The sequence below is a fragment of the Geotrypetes seraphini genome, chromosome 2 (genome assembly GCF_902459505.1).
Source record: "Geotrypetes seraphini chromosome 2, aGeoSer1.1, whole genome shotgun sequence".
Classification (NCBI taxonomy): Eukaryota; Metazoa; Chordata; class Amphibia; order Gymnophiona; family Dermophiidae; genus Geotrypetes; species Geotrypetes seraphini.
In genome coordinates, this window is record NC_047085.1 from 12736156 (window position 1) to 12756458 (window position 20303).

At 42.6% G+C, this 20303-nt stretch overlaps 1 protein-coding gene across 2 annotated transcripts in view; it reads left to right on the forward strand.

Moving 5' to 3' along the window:
- The window catches only part of EEF1D (eukaryotic translation elongation factor 1 delta), a 98659-nt gene that overhangs the window by 70662 nt on the left and 7694 nt on the right, over positions 1-20303 (forward strand). For both annotated transcript variants that reach the window (XM_033933042.1, XM_033933043.1), the window contains 3 exons: positions 2136-2223; positions 14180-14289; positions 14918-15142. In XM_033933042.1, coding sequence (XP_033788933.1) covers positions 2136-2223; positions 14180-14289; positions 14918-15142 — 423 coding nt within the window. The remainder of the gene's footprint in view (positions 1-2135; positions 2224-14179; positions 14290-14917; positions 15143-20303) is intronic.

The following is a 20303-nucleotide window of genomic DNA, read 5'->3' on the forward strand; positions in this document are numbered from 1 at the left end:
TCCGTCCTAAAGCTCCGCCTACTGGTGGGGCCTAAGGCGCGTGGGCCAATCAGAATAGGCCCTGGAGCCTTAGGTCCCACCTGGGGGCGCGGCCTGAGGCACATGGGCCCAACCCGACCATGTGCCTCAGGCCGCGCCCCCAGGTGGGACCTAAGGCTCCAGGGCCTATTCTGATTGGCCCACGCGCCTTAGGCCCCACCAGTAGGCGGAGCTTTAGGACGGATGGGCCAATCCGGCCTCATTCCTTCGTTGGCTGCCTGCCGGACAGGCGGGTTTGGCTCCCGTCTGTCCGGCCAACTACCAAAGGTACGGGGAAGGGGGGTGGGGGGGTCGTGGGGGTCGCCAGGGGGGTCGCGGGTCGGCTGGGGGAGCGGTCGGAGGTTCTTGGGGGGGGCGGTCGTTGGGGGGGAGGGGGGTTTGCGTCGAGGGCAGGAGGGCCTGGGATCCCTCCTGCCCGTAATGTAGTGCGGGGTGGGGTTAGGGGGTCGCCGTGGCCAGGAGGGTTTGGGCTCCCTTCTGGCCCAACTACCAAAGGTACGGGGAAGGGGGGTGGGGGGGTCGTGGGGGTCGCCAGGGGGGGTCGCGGGTCGGCTGGGGGGGCGGTCGGAGGTTCTTGGGGGGGGCGGTCGTTGGGGGGAGGGGGGTTTGCGTCGAGGGCAGGAGGGCCTGGGATCCCTCCTGCCCGTAATGTAGTGCGGGGTGGGGTTAGGGGGTCGCCGTGGCCAGGAGGATTTGGGCTCCCTCCTGGCCCGATATTGTTGGGGAGTCGGCGGTCCTTCGGGGGGAGGGATGTATCGGACGTCGGGGGGGGCATCAGGCTTTCAGGATGGGGACAGACCTTCAAGGGGGGACAGTGCACGGAAGTCAGGGGGGGTGAACGGAGAGTCGGGACAGCGCACGGAGAGGCGGGGCAGGGCACGGAAGTCAGGGGGGGGTGAACGGAGAGTCGGGACAGCGCACGGAGAGGCGGGGCAGTGCACGGAAGTCAGGGGGGGTGAACGGAGAGTCGGGACAGCGCACGGAAATTCAGGGCAGTGCACGGAAGTCAGGGGGGGTGAACGGAGAGTCGGGACAGCGCACGGAAAGTCGGGGCAGTGCACGGAAGTCAGGGGGGGTGAACGGAGAGTCGGGACAGCGCACGGAGAGGCGGGGCAGTGCACGGAAGTCAGGGGGGTGAACGGAGAGTCGGGCAGCATGCGCGGTATAATCGTGAGCGCGTTATACCAAAGTTTTTGTGCTTATCATCGTGATTTCTGCGCGCTATACACGTGTGCGCGTTTTATACGGGTGCGTGTTATTTGCGTGAAAATACGGTAGTAAGACCTAAGTAAAACCAGAGGCTAGAAATTTACCTAAATTAGAGTTTTGTTTTGTTTTTTGGGGGTCTTTTTTGGGGGGAGGAGGGGGAAGTAGTTGATCTGGAAATCATGAAATTGTTTCAGGCTTAACCTTTATTACAGTACTACAATTACAAGTTAGTTATTTTTAGTAGAATAAAATTAAGTAATTGCTCATTTTGCTTTTACTGAGGATCAGAAAAGATTACAAACTAATGCTTAAATTCTAGCTTTTAATCTCTTGAGTGTTTGGCTGGCAAAGGGAATGAGGTTTTATGTACCACTTTTGCAAGGTGTTTTAAGTGGATTACAATCTAGGATCAGTCTAGGATTAAGTGACTTGCCAAGGGTCCCAAGGGGCAGCACAGGATTTGAACATCTAATATTCTGAAGATGATGAAGCAAATGAGGTCACATTGGTCTTTGCCCAGAAAAATTACAAAATATATTCATAGTTTTTGTCTTGGCAGTTAGCATGGTTGGCCATCATAGGTAACATGGGAAATTTTCTACATCTTCACTCGCACTTGTTCCGGTTATCTTGGAAAACCATGGCTTTGCAACTGCAGACAGACTAACAGATCTTAAAAGAATTACTGATGATCATTCTGTCCCTGCTGCTTCTGTCAGCTTTCATCTTTGTTAGCAGAAGTCTCTCCTGGAACCTGAGTACTTCTAAGCATTACATGCAGGGTGATAGACATCCAGTTTGAATCTGCAGACTTCCTGTATAGTCACTGTTTCAGTTGGAATTGATATTAGAAAATATTTTCAATCATGTTGTTTCCTTGTTTGCAGAGTCCAGCACCTCCTACAGGAGCTGATCACTGTGACTTCATTGCAAGAGTTGCCAATTTAGAGTTGGAGAACCAAAACCTCCACAAAGGTAAGTGAGACTAGTGTCCAGATGTTATGGTTATCTTTATTTGATATACTGTCTTTCCTCCAAAGATATCAAAGCAGTTTATAATACAATTGACTCTCTGTTAGCCAGAACTCAATTAACCAGAACTCTCAAGTAACCAGTACTTTAAATAAAATTGAAAATAAAATCAATTTCTGGTGGAAATTTAAGTGTAAACTTGGCATGCCACACCTGAGTATGCCCACACTTTGCCTACCCCATGTCTGGTAGTTTGTCTGGATCAGTTTATGGATATGGCATAGTATGAGGTATAGTATTAGTTGGGTCTATTTTTAATAGTAACTCTCAAGCAGCCAGAAACTTAATTTATCAATCCCCATGTATATTGGTTAACTAGTAATCAAGTACTCCATGTATTTTCTCTATTTTCCCTGGCAAGCTCACATTCTAACTATGGGGCAATGGAGGGTTAAATGACCTGCCCAGGATCACAGGGAGCACCACTTGCATTCTCAGGATGCTGAGGCAGAAACTCTAACCATTTGGCCACTCTTTCACTCCAATTCTGATAAGGTTTTGCTCACTAATTTGTTTATTTACTTTAGTATTTCTAGTGCTGACAGGCAAAAGAACACCTTGCCTTGGCATATAGACAGCCTAAAAAAAGGCAAAGGAGACATCTTTCCAACCAGAGATAGTCTTTATTTAGAAAACTGTTGTCCCAACAACAGTTTTCTGTATAAAGACTTCATCTTTGGTTGGAAAGACGTCGCCCTTTCCTTTTTTATAGACTGTCTAGAAGTGCTGAGCTATGGGGTTATGCGGCCAGTCATCTTTGAATTCTGCCTCCTTCCCAAACAGCTGCTTTTTTTCTGCAAGCAAGTTGCTCTGCAGATTTATTGTTTTCAAGTATTTTTTCTTAGTGTTTGGTTGGAGGCTCATTGCCCAGAGTTCCCACTTCCTGGGACCTCTGCCTATGAGAAGACGCAGACTCATGTTGCAGAAGTCTGCTGCTAGCAGGATCTGCCCTCAGCGACACCTAGCAAGCCTGCCTGCATTGGTATCTTTTTAGATCTGGTTGGGGAGGGCATCCTCTGTGTAGCTGTTCACATCCCTGATTTATCAGGAGCTTGATCTCGGGCTGTTTTGTCTCCTTTCCGGCTTAGCTGGGATTAATAGTGGTCTGACTGCATGGACCTCTCCCCCTTCGCAGCATGAGGTTTCCCGAGGGTTGAGGCTCAGTCTGACTGGCAGCACAAAGACCAAGTTCATCCCACAAACCTGTGAGGCAGAGTTCTCCATTTGTCCCAGTTGCACTCCTAAGCTGAAACAGGCAGGCACATGGTCTTAGGCCCGATCCTATTTAACATCTTCATAAGAGACTTGGCTTCGAGGTAAAATTACATTATTCACCGATGACACTAAACTATGCAACATTGTAGACAGAAGCACAGTGCCCGACAAAGCTCAATGCCCGACAGTATGAAGCAAGACTTACTCTTACTGGAGCATTGGTCAAAGACTTGGCAACTAAGTTTCAATGCCAAAAAATGCAAGGTCATGCATCTAGGCAGCAAAAATCCATGCAGGACTTACACCCTAAATGGTGAGATCCTAGCAAGGACTGTAGCAGAACGAGACTTGGGAGTGATCATTATCGAAGACATGAAGACTGCCAATCAAGTGGAGAAGGCTTCATCCAAGGCTAGACAAATCATGGGTTGTATCCGTAGAAGTTTCATCAGCCGTCAAGTCTGAGGTCATGATGCCGTTGTACAGATCCATGGTGAGACCCCATCTGGAATACCGTGTACAATTCTGGAGACCACATTACCAAAAGGATGTGCAGAGAATTGAGTCAGTTCAGCGAATGGCCACCAGGATGGTCTCAGGACTCAAGGATCTCCCATATGAGGAACGGCTGGGTAAGTTGCAGCTTTACTCACTCGAGGAACGCAGAGAAAGGGGAGACATGATCAAGACGTTCAAATATATCACGGGCCGTATTGAGGTGGAAGAAGATATCTTTTTTCTTAAAGGACCCACGGGAACAAGAGGGCATCCACTGAAAATCAGGGGTGAGAAATTTCATGGCGACACTAGAAAATATTTCTTCACCGAAAGGGTGGTTGACTGCTGGAATAATCTTCCACTACAGGTAATTGAGGCCAGCAGCGTGCCAGATATTAAGAAAAGATGGGATTGGCATGTGGGATCTCTTCATGGAGGAAGTTAGGGGGTGGGTCACTAGTATGGGCAGACTAGATGGGCCGTGGCCCTTTTCTGCCGTCATTTTCTGTGTTTCTATGGCACAGTAAGGCCATTATAGCTATGGGGAAAATCAGGGGACGGGAAGGTCTCCAAAAGTGAAAGCCAGAACCAAGGTCACCCTCCTCTAAAACCCCTTTCCCTACATTATTTGTGCTTCAGAGGAGTCCCCGTGTGCCATTTTTTGGTGTAATTTTGCTGCTGGCAGCCTTCTTGGATTTTAAATTATTTTTTTTTTTTCTAAAGCCTCCATCTGCCTCAAAATCCCTCGATTTGACTTAAAATTGATAGGGATGGGCCCTTCAGGTCTTCCTACCCTTGTATCATTTTAGGATTGTGCTGGATGGCTTGCTGAGGAGCGTCCATGACCCGCTTGGGGAAGGGACAGGAGCCTTGGGCTCAGTCTCATCTGAGTCCTCCAGACCTAGGGATCAGCAGGAGGCATTCTCCCAAGAGAAGAGACCCTTTCCAGAATTCTCCAAAGATACAGAGCCCAGGTGGACTGTACAGGACTTCACCCTGGATTTTGTGAACCTTATGTGGAAGGCCTAGTTAAACTGCCAAAGGTCCTCAGTGTCTGCATTCAGTGTGGAGATAGTGGCATAGGGATTTTCCGCACAGCAGGTGCCCCGACCAGACGAGACCACAGACCCTGGACTAGAATGTTTAGTCTGACATAAACTAGGATAGAAAGTCCAATTCCATGCCATTATTAGCCAAGGATGCAGATTCTCTGGCTGGTTCTCTTCATGAGAACAGCAGTCAAGAAGCGGTACTGGTCTTGGACAGGTTGTTTGAAGCCTCTGTGCTCTCAGGCATTATATCTACCTCGCTGTGAGAACTGAAGCTGGAACCTCCAGCCCCTTCATCACAGTGGGCTTAGTTACTTTGTCCACATTCTTTCCCTTGCATCCAGATATCACAAAGCTGGTCACTTATCACTGGGAATCGCCAGAGGGGTCCCTGCAAGTGGCTAAGACTATGTCCAGGCTTTAACCTATGGTTTTTGAGAAGTACTGCCTACTTATGGAAAGGGTGTGGAACGTGTACAGAACACTGAGAACTTCAATAGGTGGCTCAAAGTCTGGTGTCATCTAGAAGGCTTTAGATACATAGGAGGATGGGGCAATACATGGAAAAACAAAAGACTGTATTGTAATGATGGGCTGCACCTTATCATTGCAGGAAAAAGAATCCTAGCTGAGAAATTCAGGCAATAGGTTTCTAGGCATTTAAACTAGAAGGTAGGGATATGAAGAGCATTTATAGAGGCCACCCCCAGCAAAAGACAAGATGTGATGGTAGTAAAGATTGCAACATAAACAATATTAGCAACTCACTTCTTAGCATTGCAGCGGGAAATGAAACAAAACAAAAAAACTATAAGAAAAGGAGATTACAGCTGAAAAATAGCTGGAAAGCAATGACCACAAATGCTCGCCGTCTAAGCAACAAAGTTCATGATCTGCAAGCCCTGATGTTAGAGGCAGATCTGGATATTGTTGCTATCACAGAGACATGGTTCCATAAATCCCATGGATGGGATGCAAACATACCGGGACCTGGATGAAAGATCACAAATTGAAACTCAACCCAGACAAAACAAAATTCATCCTCCTCAAAAATAACAAAGTCCCAATCATAACCAATATAGAAATCAACTCAATCAACTACCCCATTCAAACTACCCTAAAACTACTAGGAATGACTATAGACAGATGTTGCACCATGCAGCCACAAATAAACAAAACAATACAGAAATATTTTGCAGTTATGAGAAATTTAAGACAATTACAAAAATTCTTCGAAAGACCACAATTCCAGCTCATAGTTCAATCCCTAATACTAGGTCTACTGGATTACTGCAACATCCTCTACCTCCCCTGCCCTGCAAACAGTCCAAAATACAGCTCTGAGACTCATCTGAAGAAACACGACCATATTACAGAGGCATACATCGACTCACATTGGCTACTAATTCAAGAAAGAATACTATTTAAATTCTACTGCATGCTATTTAAATCTTTAAACGGAGAAAGCCCAATCTACCTAAACAACCGCCTCAACCAAACTACGTCAACCAGACATAGAAAAACACACCCCCCTTTCACACACCCTCCAATCAAAGAAGTCAAAAGGAAAAAACTGTATGATGGCCTCCTAGCAACACAAGCAGCAAACCTAGATAACCAAATCTCCAAACTTCTGATAACCACCCCCGACTACAAGATATTCAGAAAAGAAATAAAAACGATACTCTTCAAGAAATCATTGAAACACTCTTAACATCACAAATACCTTCCCTCCTTCCACCTTCTTCCCTCCCCTCAGATACTACCTGTTCTTCTCCTCAACTTCTCTTGAATTCACCAATGATCTTCCATTGTAACCCACTATTTATAACTCTTTTGTAATCCGCCTTGAACTGCAAGGTAATGGCGGAATAGAAATCTCTAATGTTATGTAATAATCTTTTTAGAAAGGACAGGGATAGCCAAAAAGGTGGAGGAGTAGCTCTCTATGTAAAGATCAATATCCAAGCGATGGAAATGCAAGGGATCTGGGGAGAGGAAGAAGCGATATGGATCGCTCTGAAAAGAGAAGATGGAACTTCTATCTACGTGGGTGTAGTCTACAGACCTCCAACCCAATTGCAGCAAATTGATAAAGATCTGATTGTAGATATCCAAAAGTTTGGAAAGAAAGAGGAGGTGCTGCTGTTGAGAGATTTCAACCTATTAGATGTATACTGGAAAGTTTCGTCTGCGGAAACAGAAAGAAGTAGGAAGATTGTGGATGCCTTTCAAGAGGCTCTGCTCAGACAAATGGTGATGGAACCCACGAGGGAAAAAGCGATATTTGATCTGGTCCTCACAAATGGGGAGAGATCTCTAATGTTTGAGTGGGTGCTCACCTGGGAAGTAGCGATCATCAAATGGTTTAGTTTGATATAACAGCTAAAGTGGAGAATGGCCGCACAATACTTAAAGCCCTAGATTTCAAACATACGGACTTTAATAAAATGGGAGAGTACCTGAAGAAAGAGCTATTAGGTTGGGAGGACATAAGAGAAGTGAAAAAACAGTGGTCTAAGCTGAAACGAGTAATAAAAATGGCTACAGACCTTTATGTGAAGAAAATAAAAAAAACAAGAGGAAAAGGAAACCGATATGGTTCTCCAAACTAGTGGCGGAGAAAATAAAGGCAAAAGAGTTGGCATTCCTGAAATATTAAAAACCCAAGAAGAGGAGTATAGAAAGGACTACCACGTGAAACTGAAAGAAGCAAAGAGAGAGCGATACGTCTGGCAGAAGAGCAAATGGCTAGAAATGTAAAAAAGGGAGACACAATTTTTTTCAGATATATTAGTGAAAAGAGGAAGATGAAAAACGGAGTTGCTAAACTAAAAGATGCTAGGAACCGATATGTGGAGAGTGATGAGGAGAAAAATGGAATTGCTAAACAAATACAGTCAAACCTCAGTTTGTGAGTGTTTTGCAAGACGAGCAAAACACTCCTGCAAACTTTGACTCACAAACCAAGTTTGACTTGATATGCGAGCCCCCTACCCCGTGCCCCCCCAAACCCTTACCGAGAATCTCATGAGAATCTTGGAGAGAGTGAGAGCCAGAAGGCCTTGAGTATGCGCAGATGCTCAAGGCCCCGCAGCAGCCTAGCATAGATCAGCAGCAGGCTCTTTCAGTACCGCACATATATGTCCAGTGGGTTGGTGCTGTGTGCTGGTATCCGCTCGAGGTAAGAGTTTAGGGGGAGGTACCAAGGGGGGGTGAAGCAGGTTCCTGGGGGTGGGGTGGGGTAGGGTGGAAGTGCACTAGTGGCCTCGGGGGGGGGGGGTTCTTTTTGGGATGTGGAACAAATTATCCGAGTTTCCCTTACTTTCTGGAGAAATTGGCTTTGATATACGAGCACTTTGGTTTACGAGCATGCTTCTAGAACGAATTTTGCTTGCAAACCAGTACTAGTTAAAGTTTCTCCATTCAAGGTGTAATTTCTGCATGGATTACCGCTACCGAGGTGCATAACCTTGCATTTCCCAGCGTTGAAGCCCAGCTGCCAGGTTGAGGACCATCTTTCCAATGTAAGCAGGTCCTGTGCCATACTATCCTGTAAATTACATTCACTTACTGTATTGCATAGTTTAGCGTCGTCGGCGAATAATGTTATTTTATCCTGAAGCCCCTGAGTCAGATCCCCTATGAATATGTTGAAAAGGAGTAGGCCCAGGACTGAACCCTGCGGTACTTCGCTGGTCACCTCCGATGTTTTAGAGAGGGTACCGTTAACCATTACCCTTTGAAGTCTTCCACTTAGCCAATCATTGACCCAAGTAGTTAGTGTTTCTCCTAACCCTATCGATTTCATTTTGCTCAACAGCCATAAACTTTCTATAATGTCCCTGCTGTATAGCAATCATACGTTCCAATTTAAACGTGTGGCATAGAGATTCCCACCAGAAAGTATAATTTAACTGATCCCAACTTTTCCAGTTTCTCTTAAGTTATAATAAAGAGAAGTTTATTATTCTGGGAAGATATTTGGCTTTTAGCCCTCATTAACGTGCCAAATAGCATGGTATCGTATGACAATGCCACTGTATTTTCCAACATCTTACTCACTAGACCCCAAATGGATCTCCAAAACCCAAGTGTCAAGGGACAAATAGTACAGTAAATGATCCAAAGTCCCTACCTCAAGTATGAAGAAACAAGAACGAACACAAGAGAGAAAGGAAAAAGAAAGGTTCATCTTCAAAGAACATTGAAAATATCGCTGCAAGCCCTAGGATTCAAAGATTGAATATAGGGGAGCCAGATGGCAAGAAATAATTTTGTCCTCTTAGGGGTGGTTCAAGCCAAGTTACGTTCTAACAATAAAAGCACATGAAGTCGATTGTGCCAGGACTCCAGCCCATCTAAACCATCCCAGCTGCCGAAGCCCTCCCCAGCCCATCCTAAACCAAATGGCCATATACGGGACACAGACTGTGCAAGTCTGTCCAGTACTGACCTTAGTTCTTCAATATATACCATTATTTTCTATTCGAGATCCTTTGGGTTCATCCCATGCTTTTTTGAACTCTGTCAGTTTTCCTCTCCACCACCTCCCTCAGGAGCGCATTCCAGGCATCAACCACCCTCTCCGTAAAGAATTTCCTTACATTACATCTCAACCTCTAATTTTGCCCTCTGATTTTACCATTTTCCTTTTTTTGGAAAATATTTTGTTCTACATTAATACCGTTCAAGTACTTGAACGTCTGAATCATATCTCCCCTGTCCCTCCTTTTCTCTAGGGTATACATATTCAGGGCTTCCAATCTCCCCCCCCCCTACATCTTTTGGTGCAATCCTCCTACCATTTTCGTCACCGTCCTCTGGACCGCTTCAAGTCATCTTATGTCCTTTGCCAGATACAGTCTCCAAAACTGAACACAATACTCCAAGTGGGATCTCACCAATGACCTGTACAGGGGCATCAACACCTTCTTTCTTCTACTGGCTGTGCCTCTCTCTATATAGCCTAGAATCCTTCTGGCAACAGCCACCGCCTTGTCACACTGTTTCTTTGCCTTTAGATTTTCAGACACTATCACCCCAAGGTCCCTCTCCCAATCCGTGCCTCTCGCCTCCCAGCACATACGGCTCCTGATTACTAATCCCCAAATGCATTACTCTGCATTTCTTGCATTGAATTTTAGTTGCCAGATATTAGACCATTCTTCTAACTTTTGCAGATCCTTTTTCATATTTTCCACTCAAAAACATATATTGGCCTATTGGCCTTGGAGAATACCTTTTACAGATGAGTAACTTAACTAACGTGCACAACTCTATGCACGTGAATGGTGAAGAGCATGAAATGGAAACGACACCATTTATTAGTAACTTATTATAACTGGTGTTTGGTTTTTTTTAACAGAATAAAGTGATTTTTAAATTTTTATAAAGCCCTTTATTCTTCTGAGCCTCATTTAGATAGAGAAAAAGATGGTTTAGAATTTTTAGAATTAATTAAGGGTCCAAAAATTCCTGATCATATAAAAGGAAGTTTAGAAGAGCCTATATCATTAAAAGAATTACAAACAGCGTTGAAGTCCCTTAGAGTAGGGACTGCTCCAGGTGTTGATGGTTTTACTGTAGAATTCTATAAAACATTCCAAATTACCCTATTACCCCATTTGCTAAATTTATATCAGGCTCAACTAACTAAAGGTTGCATTTCAGGTACTATGGCAGAATCGTTAACTATAGTTTTGCCAAAGCCAAATAAAGATCCTACATTGATTTCAAACTACAGGCCTATTTCTTTAATTAATGTAGACGGAAAACTTATGGCTAAACTTTTGGCTTTAAGTTTGGCTAAGTCTCTCCCTTATATAGTTAGTATGCACCAAACAGGGTTTGTTGCTCAGAGATATTCTTCCAATAATATCAGGTTGGCTTTTCATATGTTATATTTTACAAAAGCCATGAAAGATCCGTCCTTTTCTGTATCCTTAGATGCAGAGAAGGCCTTTGATCGGGTGGAATGGACCTTCATGTATCAGGCTATGGATTGGTTTGGTATAGGTCCAGGATTTGTACAAATGATTCAAACATTGTATAGTTCCCCTGTTGCTAGATTGTATATTAATAATAATTTCTCAGAGCGTTTAAATTTACAAGGGAGGTTAGACAAGGTTGCCCCTTGTCTCCTTTACTTTTTGATATAGTATTAGAACCCTTGTTATTAGCTATTCAGCAAGTGAAGGAGATACAGGGTATTCTGTATTCTGGTAGGGTATATAAAGTCCTTCATTTGAGGAATTCCTTATTTGCTCGAATTGATAGATAAATTTGGGAAATTTTCAGGTTATAAAATAAACTGGAATAAATCAGAAGTTCTTCCTCTAAATGTACGTTGCACAAAAGGTTTATTTGATTCATTTCCCTTTTTATGGAGAGAGGAAGGAATAAAATATTTAGGTATTTGGATAAAAAACACGCTAGAAGAAACAATGAAAGTGAATGAAAAATTTTTATTGCAGAAGGTAACAGAATTGTGTGAGCAATGGAATCCTTTACATCTGTCTTGTAGGGGGAGAGTTCATACTATTAAGATGATGATTTTGCCTGTGGTTTGTTACCAAATGGGTATGATACCAGTTTTTTTTCAGGGGTCTTTTTATAAAAAATTAAATAGTATTCTTACAAAATTTGTTTGGCTGGGTAAAATTTCTAGAATTGCCTTAGTGTCTTTACAAAAGCCAATTGCAGAGGGAGGGGTAAATTTTCCCAATTTCTATAGGTATCATCAAGCCTATATTATGTGCCAGGGTATGTATTGGGTACTCCCAGAGCTCATGGAAAAGCTCCCAGACTGGTTGGGGTTGGAATGGCAGCTCTTATTTCCTCTCAGGCTCGGCCATGTTCTTAGTATCAAAATGCCTAGAGTGTATAAAGAAAACAGAATATTAATAGATACATGGAAAACTTTACGATATGTAAACAATTTAACACCTATTCCAATTAAAAAATCTACAAATCAAACTATATGGCTGAACTCCAAGATTCAAATTGGCGGGTTTAAGATTGTCTGGAAGTATTGGATAAAAGCAGGTATATGCACGTTAGATGATGTTATATCTAATGGTAAACTGCTTGATTTTTCACACTTGCAACATAAATTCGGCCTTGATAAATCACAAAGTTATAGGTGGTTGCAACTGAAGCAGGCTATTCAGGCGGAGTTCCCTGAATGGAAAAAATCTTAATAATCAATTTAGTTTAGAGTTCTTATGCTTTCAGGCAGACTTCCTGGGGCACCAGGCCGCACAGTGGTACAAATTATTATCTGGATATATAAATAAAAAACCAAAAACTGGACTTAGAGATATTTGGAGCATTGAGATTAAGCATCAAATTACTGCATCTCAATGGCCACGAATTTGGTCTTGGAGGATGAAATGTACAATGTCTGCATCTATGAGGCAAACATGGTTCTTCCTGTTGCATAGAGCATTCTGGATTGCTCTAAGTCTAATAAATGTTGGCATTGTCATCTCGATGCGGGGACTTTAGATCATTTATTGTTTTATTGTCCATTTATTTTGGCATTTTGGAAGTCGATTTGGGGCCCAATAAATTGCTTGCTAGAGAATCATGTGGCATTATCGTATGACACAGTTTTATTTGGCATGTCTATGAGAGCTAAGAGCCAAATATCTTCCAAAAATAATAAACTTTTTCTGATTCTGACAGGAGTTGCCATTCAACAAATAACGTATAATTGGAAAAATTGGAACAGATTGAATTATAGTTTTTGGTAGAGATCAGTGTGTTATATTTATAAAATGGAAAGAGCATTAGCTGTTCAAAAAGGATATTTTAATAAATTTCAGGATGTGTGGGGGCCATTAATAAATTATTGTAATGAATAGATATTTTTCCCTGATTAACATAAATGAAAGTATGGGGAGGGGGTGGGTTTTTGATTTTCATTATTTGTTATGAAGGGAAGGAAAGAATTATATTATATGTATTATTTGATATTAGTATGGTGGGAGGGAAGGGGATAAATCTTATTTAATGAGAAAATTTGTGGAATTTCAAGTGATGTATTAAATTAAATTGTTATTTTCTGTGCACTTGATGTAAAATATAAAATGAATAAAGAATTAAAAAAAAAAAAAAGAATAAAGTGATTGGTGCGTCACCATCTTCTAATCGAATGTCTGTAATGATTATCATTGCAATGAATAATACAATCAAACCTTGGTTTGCAAGTAACACGGTTTGCGAGTGTTTTGCAATACGAACAAAACACTCCAGAAAATTTAAACTTGCAAAACTAGCGTTGTCTCGATAAACAAGCACGTCACTCATGCACAACATAAGCGCAGTGCATGCACAAACAAGCCAACCAGGATAGCGATCTTTTAAGGGAGATGATAGGTGACAGGAAGCCATTTCTTTTAGCAATAAGAAAAAAAAGTCACTCTATTGTTGGGTGTTTTTTTTGTTTTTTTTTTTTTTGCTGCATCATAAAGGTTTTACAGAGATAGTTTGGTTTATCTAAAGTCAGGATAGGCTTGTTTTTGGGGTATGGAACGAATCTGAGTTTCCATTACTTCCTATGGGGAAATTTGCTTTGATAGGAAAGCGCTTTGGAATACGAGCATGCTTCTGGAACAAATTATGCTTGCAAACGAAGGTAATAATAATAATAATTTTATTCTTATATACCGCCAAAGCCATAATAGTTTGAGGTGGTTTACAAGAAACAGTCACAAGAAATAGTCACAATGTGAAATCATCAGATACATGTATACAGAATAGGAGAGAGAATAACTATACATCTTAGGTTACAAATCGGTTGAACAGATTCGTTTTTACTAATTTTCTAAAACTAAGATAGGATGAGGAGTGCATAATAGCGTATCAGCCAATCGTTCAATTTACAATGTACCACTGTATTTGCAAATAAAGGACTTCAGAACCTTTTACTTCATTAGATAAGCCTCATATAAATAAAGGCAATCCATTTCTAGCAGAGCCTGTTCATGAATGGCTCTTCTACCACAATACTACTGTGTTGCTATTTATTCTACTGCTTGCTGGGCTCAGAAGCTCCGAGCTGTTTTCTCAGATGCAGTATTCGGATAAAAGCCTAGGTTACTAAGTAGTCACTTCCCCTTTCCTTTTTCTAGTTGTGGAAGATCTTCAGCTAGCAATCTCTAAACTGGAAACTCGTGTGAAGGTACTGGAGACATCGTCTACCTCGCATGCCCCTGCAGTAGCGGCGACCCTTCAGCCCCTGGTACAGTACTATATAGTGACTTAAGAAGACTGCGAGGCTATAACTTCTGTTGTTTGAATCAATTTATATTAATGAATGGAAATTTTGTATTTAATATTTGATTAATTTTACATTCTTGTCTCCGTTCTCACCTATGATTTTCCTTTGGTTCAGTTTACCCAAGAGAACGTTGTTCTTCCTTCCCTTTGTGAAGTGGCTAGGCATGAACCACTGAAGTAGCTATTTCAGTGGGCTTAAACAGCAACGTTTTCAAGCGAGTTGCATTCAAATCCAAATGATTACAAGGATGCAGGGGTTTATAGTATTGAGTAATGATCATTGAGCTCATGATCTTGTGTGCCACACAAAATTCAGTGGTAGACGACAGGTTGCCCCACTCTAGGTTATGATATATGTTCTGATAAGCTGTGTATTTGATTAAACAATCATCCTAAAAAAAAATTTCCATCAACTGCAAAGAATTTAGTGCTTGCCCTCTATGACCACATTGATACTTTGTTGGTAATTGGAAGTTAGCAGGTCTCCTCTTCCAGAGAAAGACTGTGCATTCTGTTAATTGCGGGTGGGTCGGTGTATTCCTTGTTTTGTTTGGGGGCTTTTACGCTCATTTCTGTGAATTCTTTCAAAGGTCGTTGCTGCTGCTTCAATAAAGAAAATTGAAGTAGTTGGCGCAACTGCTGCTGTTGAGGATGAAGATGAAGATGATGATGATATTGACCTGTTTGGTAGTGATGAAGAGGAAGATGAAGAAGCTGCTAGAATTCGAGAAGAGAGGTTGCGTCAGTATTCAGAGAAGAAATCCAAAAAACCTGGACTGATTGCCAAGTCGTCTATTCTTCTTGATGTCAAGCCGGTGAGAGTTTTGCACTAATGTCCATCAACACTTTAGCATCCAGATAGTGACCTGCACTAGAGGTAGACAGGGGAAATAGAGCACAGTATACCACCAAATGGTTAAACAGTATTTGTTTAGTTGTATGAGGTCTGCTTTCATTTTAAGTATGACTGAACCTCATCCCATTCTGAGTGGAGATAATCTACTATAATAAAACCCTAAGTACGCATGCGTACTTCAAACTTCGTGATCCCTGCATCTGTGATCCCTAGCTCTGTGCCAGTAAAAGAAGCCTGTGGCAGTTTTCTGGCTCCTCTGCGCAAGCAGAGTTTGAAATGGCGACCACGGATGCAAGGAGGCAGAGAATACGCCGGCGACTCCCCAGTCCCGTCCTCACTCACTGTAAGTCTTGACATGTCAAAATCTGGCCAGCAGGGTAGTAAATCTGGCCCGCCGGCACAAACCACTGCCACCACTGCTGCTCTTCATTCGCGTCTGTCCTCCTCTTCAAAGCAGCCAGCTGAGGATTGCCGGCTGGCTGTAGCGAACCTCGCAGGCCGCTCTCCACCTCGGTAGCATGTTCCCTCTGACGCGATCCCGTACATCAGAGGAGGGGCGGGATCGCGTCAGAGAGAACGTGCTACCGAGGTGGAGAGCAGCCTGTGAGGTTCGCTACAGCCAGCCGGCGATCATCAGCAGGCTGCTTTGAAGAGGGAGGGCAGACGCGAATGAAGAGCAGTGGCAGCGGTTCATACCGGTGGGCCAGAAGAGACCAGGAAGCTGGGATGGAGGGGAGGGTAGGAACGGTGGTTTGGGAGCAGGGAAGAGGTGCTGCTGGACAGGGGGGGAGGTAAAAGGAAGGGAGAAGGGCTTCTGTTGGACAGGGGGAGGGTAAAAGGAAGGGAGAAGGGCTACTGCTGGACACGGGGGGAGCAGGCAAGGGGTGGTGGTGGACAGCCGAGGAAAGAGAGAAACAGAAAGAAAGAAAGACAGACTCTCATATCTATTCTAGCACCCGTTAATGTAACGGGCTTAAAGACTAGTATTATATAAATGTGACTGAAAGCAAGGCACTCTCAATGTAGCCAAATTCTGCAAAATACTGTCAGTTCAAGATATGTCCCACATAAAAAGACAGTATATCACATTTTCATTCTTGTTTAACATTTTTATTGATTTTTTCATATAACAACAAGTGTGTCATAAATTTTCATACACTTATCTTAAAAATACACTTGATATCTCCATAATATACTTTATATAAAACATATATTATATTATCCTTATTATAATTTTATACATCATATAAAATTTAATGATTTTATCAATTATTATTTAATTATGAATCCTTTTCCCTCCCTTTATTTTTTTAGTTTCACATAAAATAACATCTATTATGATAAATTATTTATAATTTATGATAAAAAGAATAAAAACCTTACCCCCTCCCACCCTCTCTCCTTTAACCATTATCTTATTATGGGAAAAAATTAAATCAATCATTACAAAAATCTGTTAATGGTCCCCAAATCCTCTTGAACTTATCGATATATCCTTTTTGTGTTGCAAATGTACGCTCCATCTTATATATGGCAAACTGAGTTCCACCAAAAGTTATAATTTAATCTGTCACAATTTTTCCAGTTATGTGTAATTTGTTGAACTGCTACTCCAGTCAATATAAATAAAAGTTTATTATTATTTGACGAAATTTGACTCCGAGCTCTCATTGCAGTACCAAACAAAATCGTATCATATGTCAAGGCTACCGGATTTTCTAACATCCTATTAATTTGAGGCCAAATTGATTTCCAAAATATTAATATGAATGGACAATAGAATAAAAGATGATCTAATGTCCCTGGTTCAAGATGACAATGCCAGCATCTATTAGACTTAGAGCTATCAATTCTATGTAAACGTGTAGGGGTCCATAAAGCTCTATGTAAAATAAAAAACCAAGTTTGTCTCATAGAAGCTGACAATGTACACCTTAATCTCCAAGACCAAAGTCGTGGCCATTGAGATGCATTAATCTGATGCTTAATCTCAATGCTCCAAATATCTCTAAGACCATTTTTTTTCTTTTTATTTACGAATCCAGATATTAATTTATACCACATTGCGGCCTGGTGACCCATGGAATCTATCTGAAAACATAAGAATTCCATACTATGATAATTATTAAGGTTTTTCCATTCAGGGAACCCTACTTGAATGGCCTGCTTCAATTGCAACCATCTGAAATATTGTGATTTATTTAAACCAAATTTATTTTGCAATTGTGAAAACTCAAGCAGTTTACCTTTATTCATTACGTCCTCTAAAATACGAATTCCAGCAATCATCCAATGTTTCCAGATAATTTTAAAACCGCCAACCTTGATCTTTGGGTTTAGCCATATTGTTTGAGTCGTTGATTTAGTTATTGGAATAGGAGTTAGGTTACTTATATACCTTATAGTTTTCCAGATATCAACAAATATTTTGTGTTCCTTATATAGCCTTGGCATTTGAATACTGATAACATGACTCAGACGTAAAGGAAACATGAGTCTCCATTCTAACCAGAACCAATCTGGTATATTTTCAGTGGGCTCTGGGAGGATCCAATACATACTCTTTTTTTTTTTTTTTTTGAAAAAGCAGATTAGGTGTGAGTGTAACGGGGTCCAAAGGGCTGTGTAGTAGAAGAAGATCGGGAGGACCAATAGAGATCCCATTCCAATTTTTACTTTCTCTTAATACTAATAGACAAGCGAGCCTCCTCAACAATGTTGGGAAGAGGATGCTAACCCATCTCTCTGCTTTACCTGTTTACAAGTCCCCTCTTGTGCCAACTTTGTCACATTAGACAGCTCATTAACTCTTTAATTATCAGATTGTGAAACGGCTGTTTTACGTAGCTTGATGTTGAACGCCAACAACAGTGCCAAGTAACAGGCATTTGGAGATGCAGATCTCCCAAAGGAGCCAAAGAAACACATGTTGCTACTGAGCAACAATGCCAAATAAAGGGTTAATGTATATTCCAGCCCCGGACCAGCATGGCTCTTACTGACACTTCCGTCCTCCATCTTGCCCAGTATCCAGCACGTCTCCATTACTCTTACCAATATTCTTCTGGCTGAAGCTGATGTCGATACTGTGTGCTGGGCTGGTGCGGAGCCTTGAGCATCTCTGTTTCAGAAAGGGCAGGAACCATGTCTGCTTCATCCAGGAAGAGCAATGGAGAAGTGCTGGTCATCTGGGGTGGGGGGCACATTTATGGCCACAAAATCTGTTTATATTCAAGTATATATCCATCCAGGGTCAGTTTCCACGCCATCCAGAATGAACATGTGGATTAAAACATAGAAAACAAAAGCCAGGTGAGACAACCCCACGTAAATCAATACAGAACAAGACAACAAGTAGGGAATGGGACTCTGCACGTCAGCCTTGGCAAACATCGGGCCTTTTCTCCTCCGATATGGGACATATTGCATTGACCCCTCTACTGAAAAAGACCGATCTTGACCCCTCCATACCATCAATTACCGTCCAATAGCAAATATTCCTCTCCTAACCAAGTTGTTAGAATCTATCATATCCACTCAACTCTCATCCTACCTAGAAAGATTCTCTATTCTCCTACCCCACCAATTCGGCTTCATACCCAACTTCAGCACCGAATCCCTTTTGGCCTCACTAATCTCTAAGGTGCAACAACTCCATTCTCGCAACAAATTCGCTGTTCTTCTACAATTCGACCTCTCCGCAGCTTTCGACATCGTCCATCACGATATCTTAATCTTCCAACTCTCTGAAATAGGCGTAAGCTCCACAGTCCTAGATTGGTTCTCGAAATTCCTACGCTTCCGCTCCTACACCGTTAACATAAACGGTACCTCATCCCCCCCCCGGAAGCCGATATGTGGAGTCCCGCAAGGCTCACCCCTCTCTCCTATCCTGTTTAACATCTACATGTCCTCTCTGAAACTCCTTCATCTATCCCCCCTAGAAGCTCTCTACACCTACGCTGACGACATCCTCATCCTCCTCGAGACCGACTCAAACTTCACCAACCTCACTGAGAACATATCCGCATGTATAATGAACCTCCAATCCTGGGCCCAATCTGTACAAATGAAACTGAATGAGTCCAAAACAAAATTACTTTGGCTCGGCTCATCATTAGATCATTTACCCACCTCCATCCTACTATCTTCCGGCCCCACTCTTCAGCTTGAGTTTTCAAGCAAAGTCCTAGGCATCGTCATAGACTCCTCCCTCTCCTTCAAAGATCACTTCAACTCCTTGGTAAAAAAATGCTTCTTTAGCCTTCATATGCTGAGGAAAGTGAGATCCTGCTTTCATCATTCTCACTTCGCCGTCCTTGTTCAATCCACCATCCTCTCTAGACTGGATTACTGCAACTCCATCTATATAAGCCTAACTAAGAAAAACCTACATAGACTTCAGCTAATTCAGAATGCCGCGGCTAAGCTTATTTTCGCAAAAGGCAAGTTCGATCACGTCTCCCCACTCCTCTCCAAGCTTCACTGGCTTCCAGTACACTCCAGAGTCCTCTTTAAATGTGCCTGCTTAGCCTTCAAGATCCTACATGGCATCCTTCCTCCCGTTATCCCACTCTTTTGGAATTCCTCAAACCCCCACTCCACCAGACCCTTCCAAAAACTGAAATTATCATTCCCCTCTATAAAAGTATATCCCGCGCAGGAAAACTTGGAATATCCCTCCCCTTTAGAACCACAGAACTCTGGAACAACCTCACACCCCCGCTCAGAAATTCAAGCTCCTTCCAATCATAAGAACATAAGAAATGCCTCTACTGGGTCAGACCTGAGGTCCATCGTGCCCAGCAGTCCGCTCACGCGGTGGCCCAACAGGTCTAGGACCTGTGCAGTAATCCTCTATCTATACCCCTCTATTCCCTTTTCCAGCAGGAAATTGTCCAATTCCCTCTTGAACCCCAGTACCGTACTCTGCCCTATCACGCCCTCTGGAAGCGCATTCCAGGTGTCCACCACATGCTGGGTAAAGAAGAACTTCCTAGCATTCGTTCTGAATCTGTCCCCTTTCAACTTTTCTGAATGCCCTCTTGTTCTTTTATTTTTTGAAAGTGTGAAGAATCTGTCCCTCTCTACTCTCTCTATGCCCTTCATGATCTTGTAAG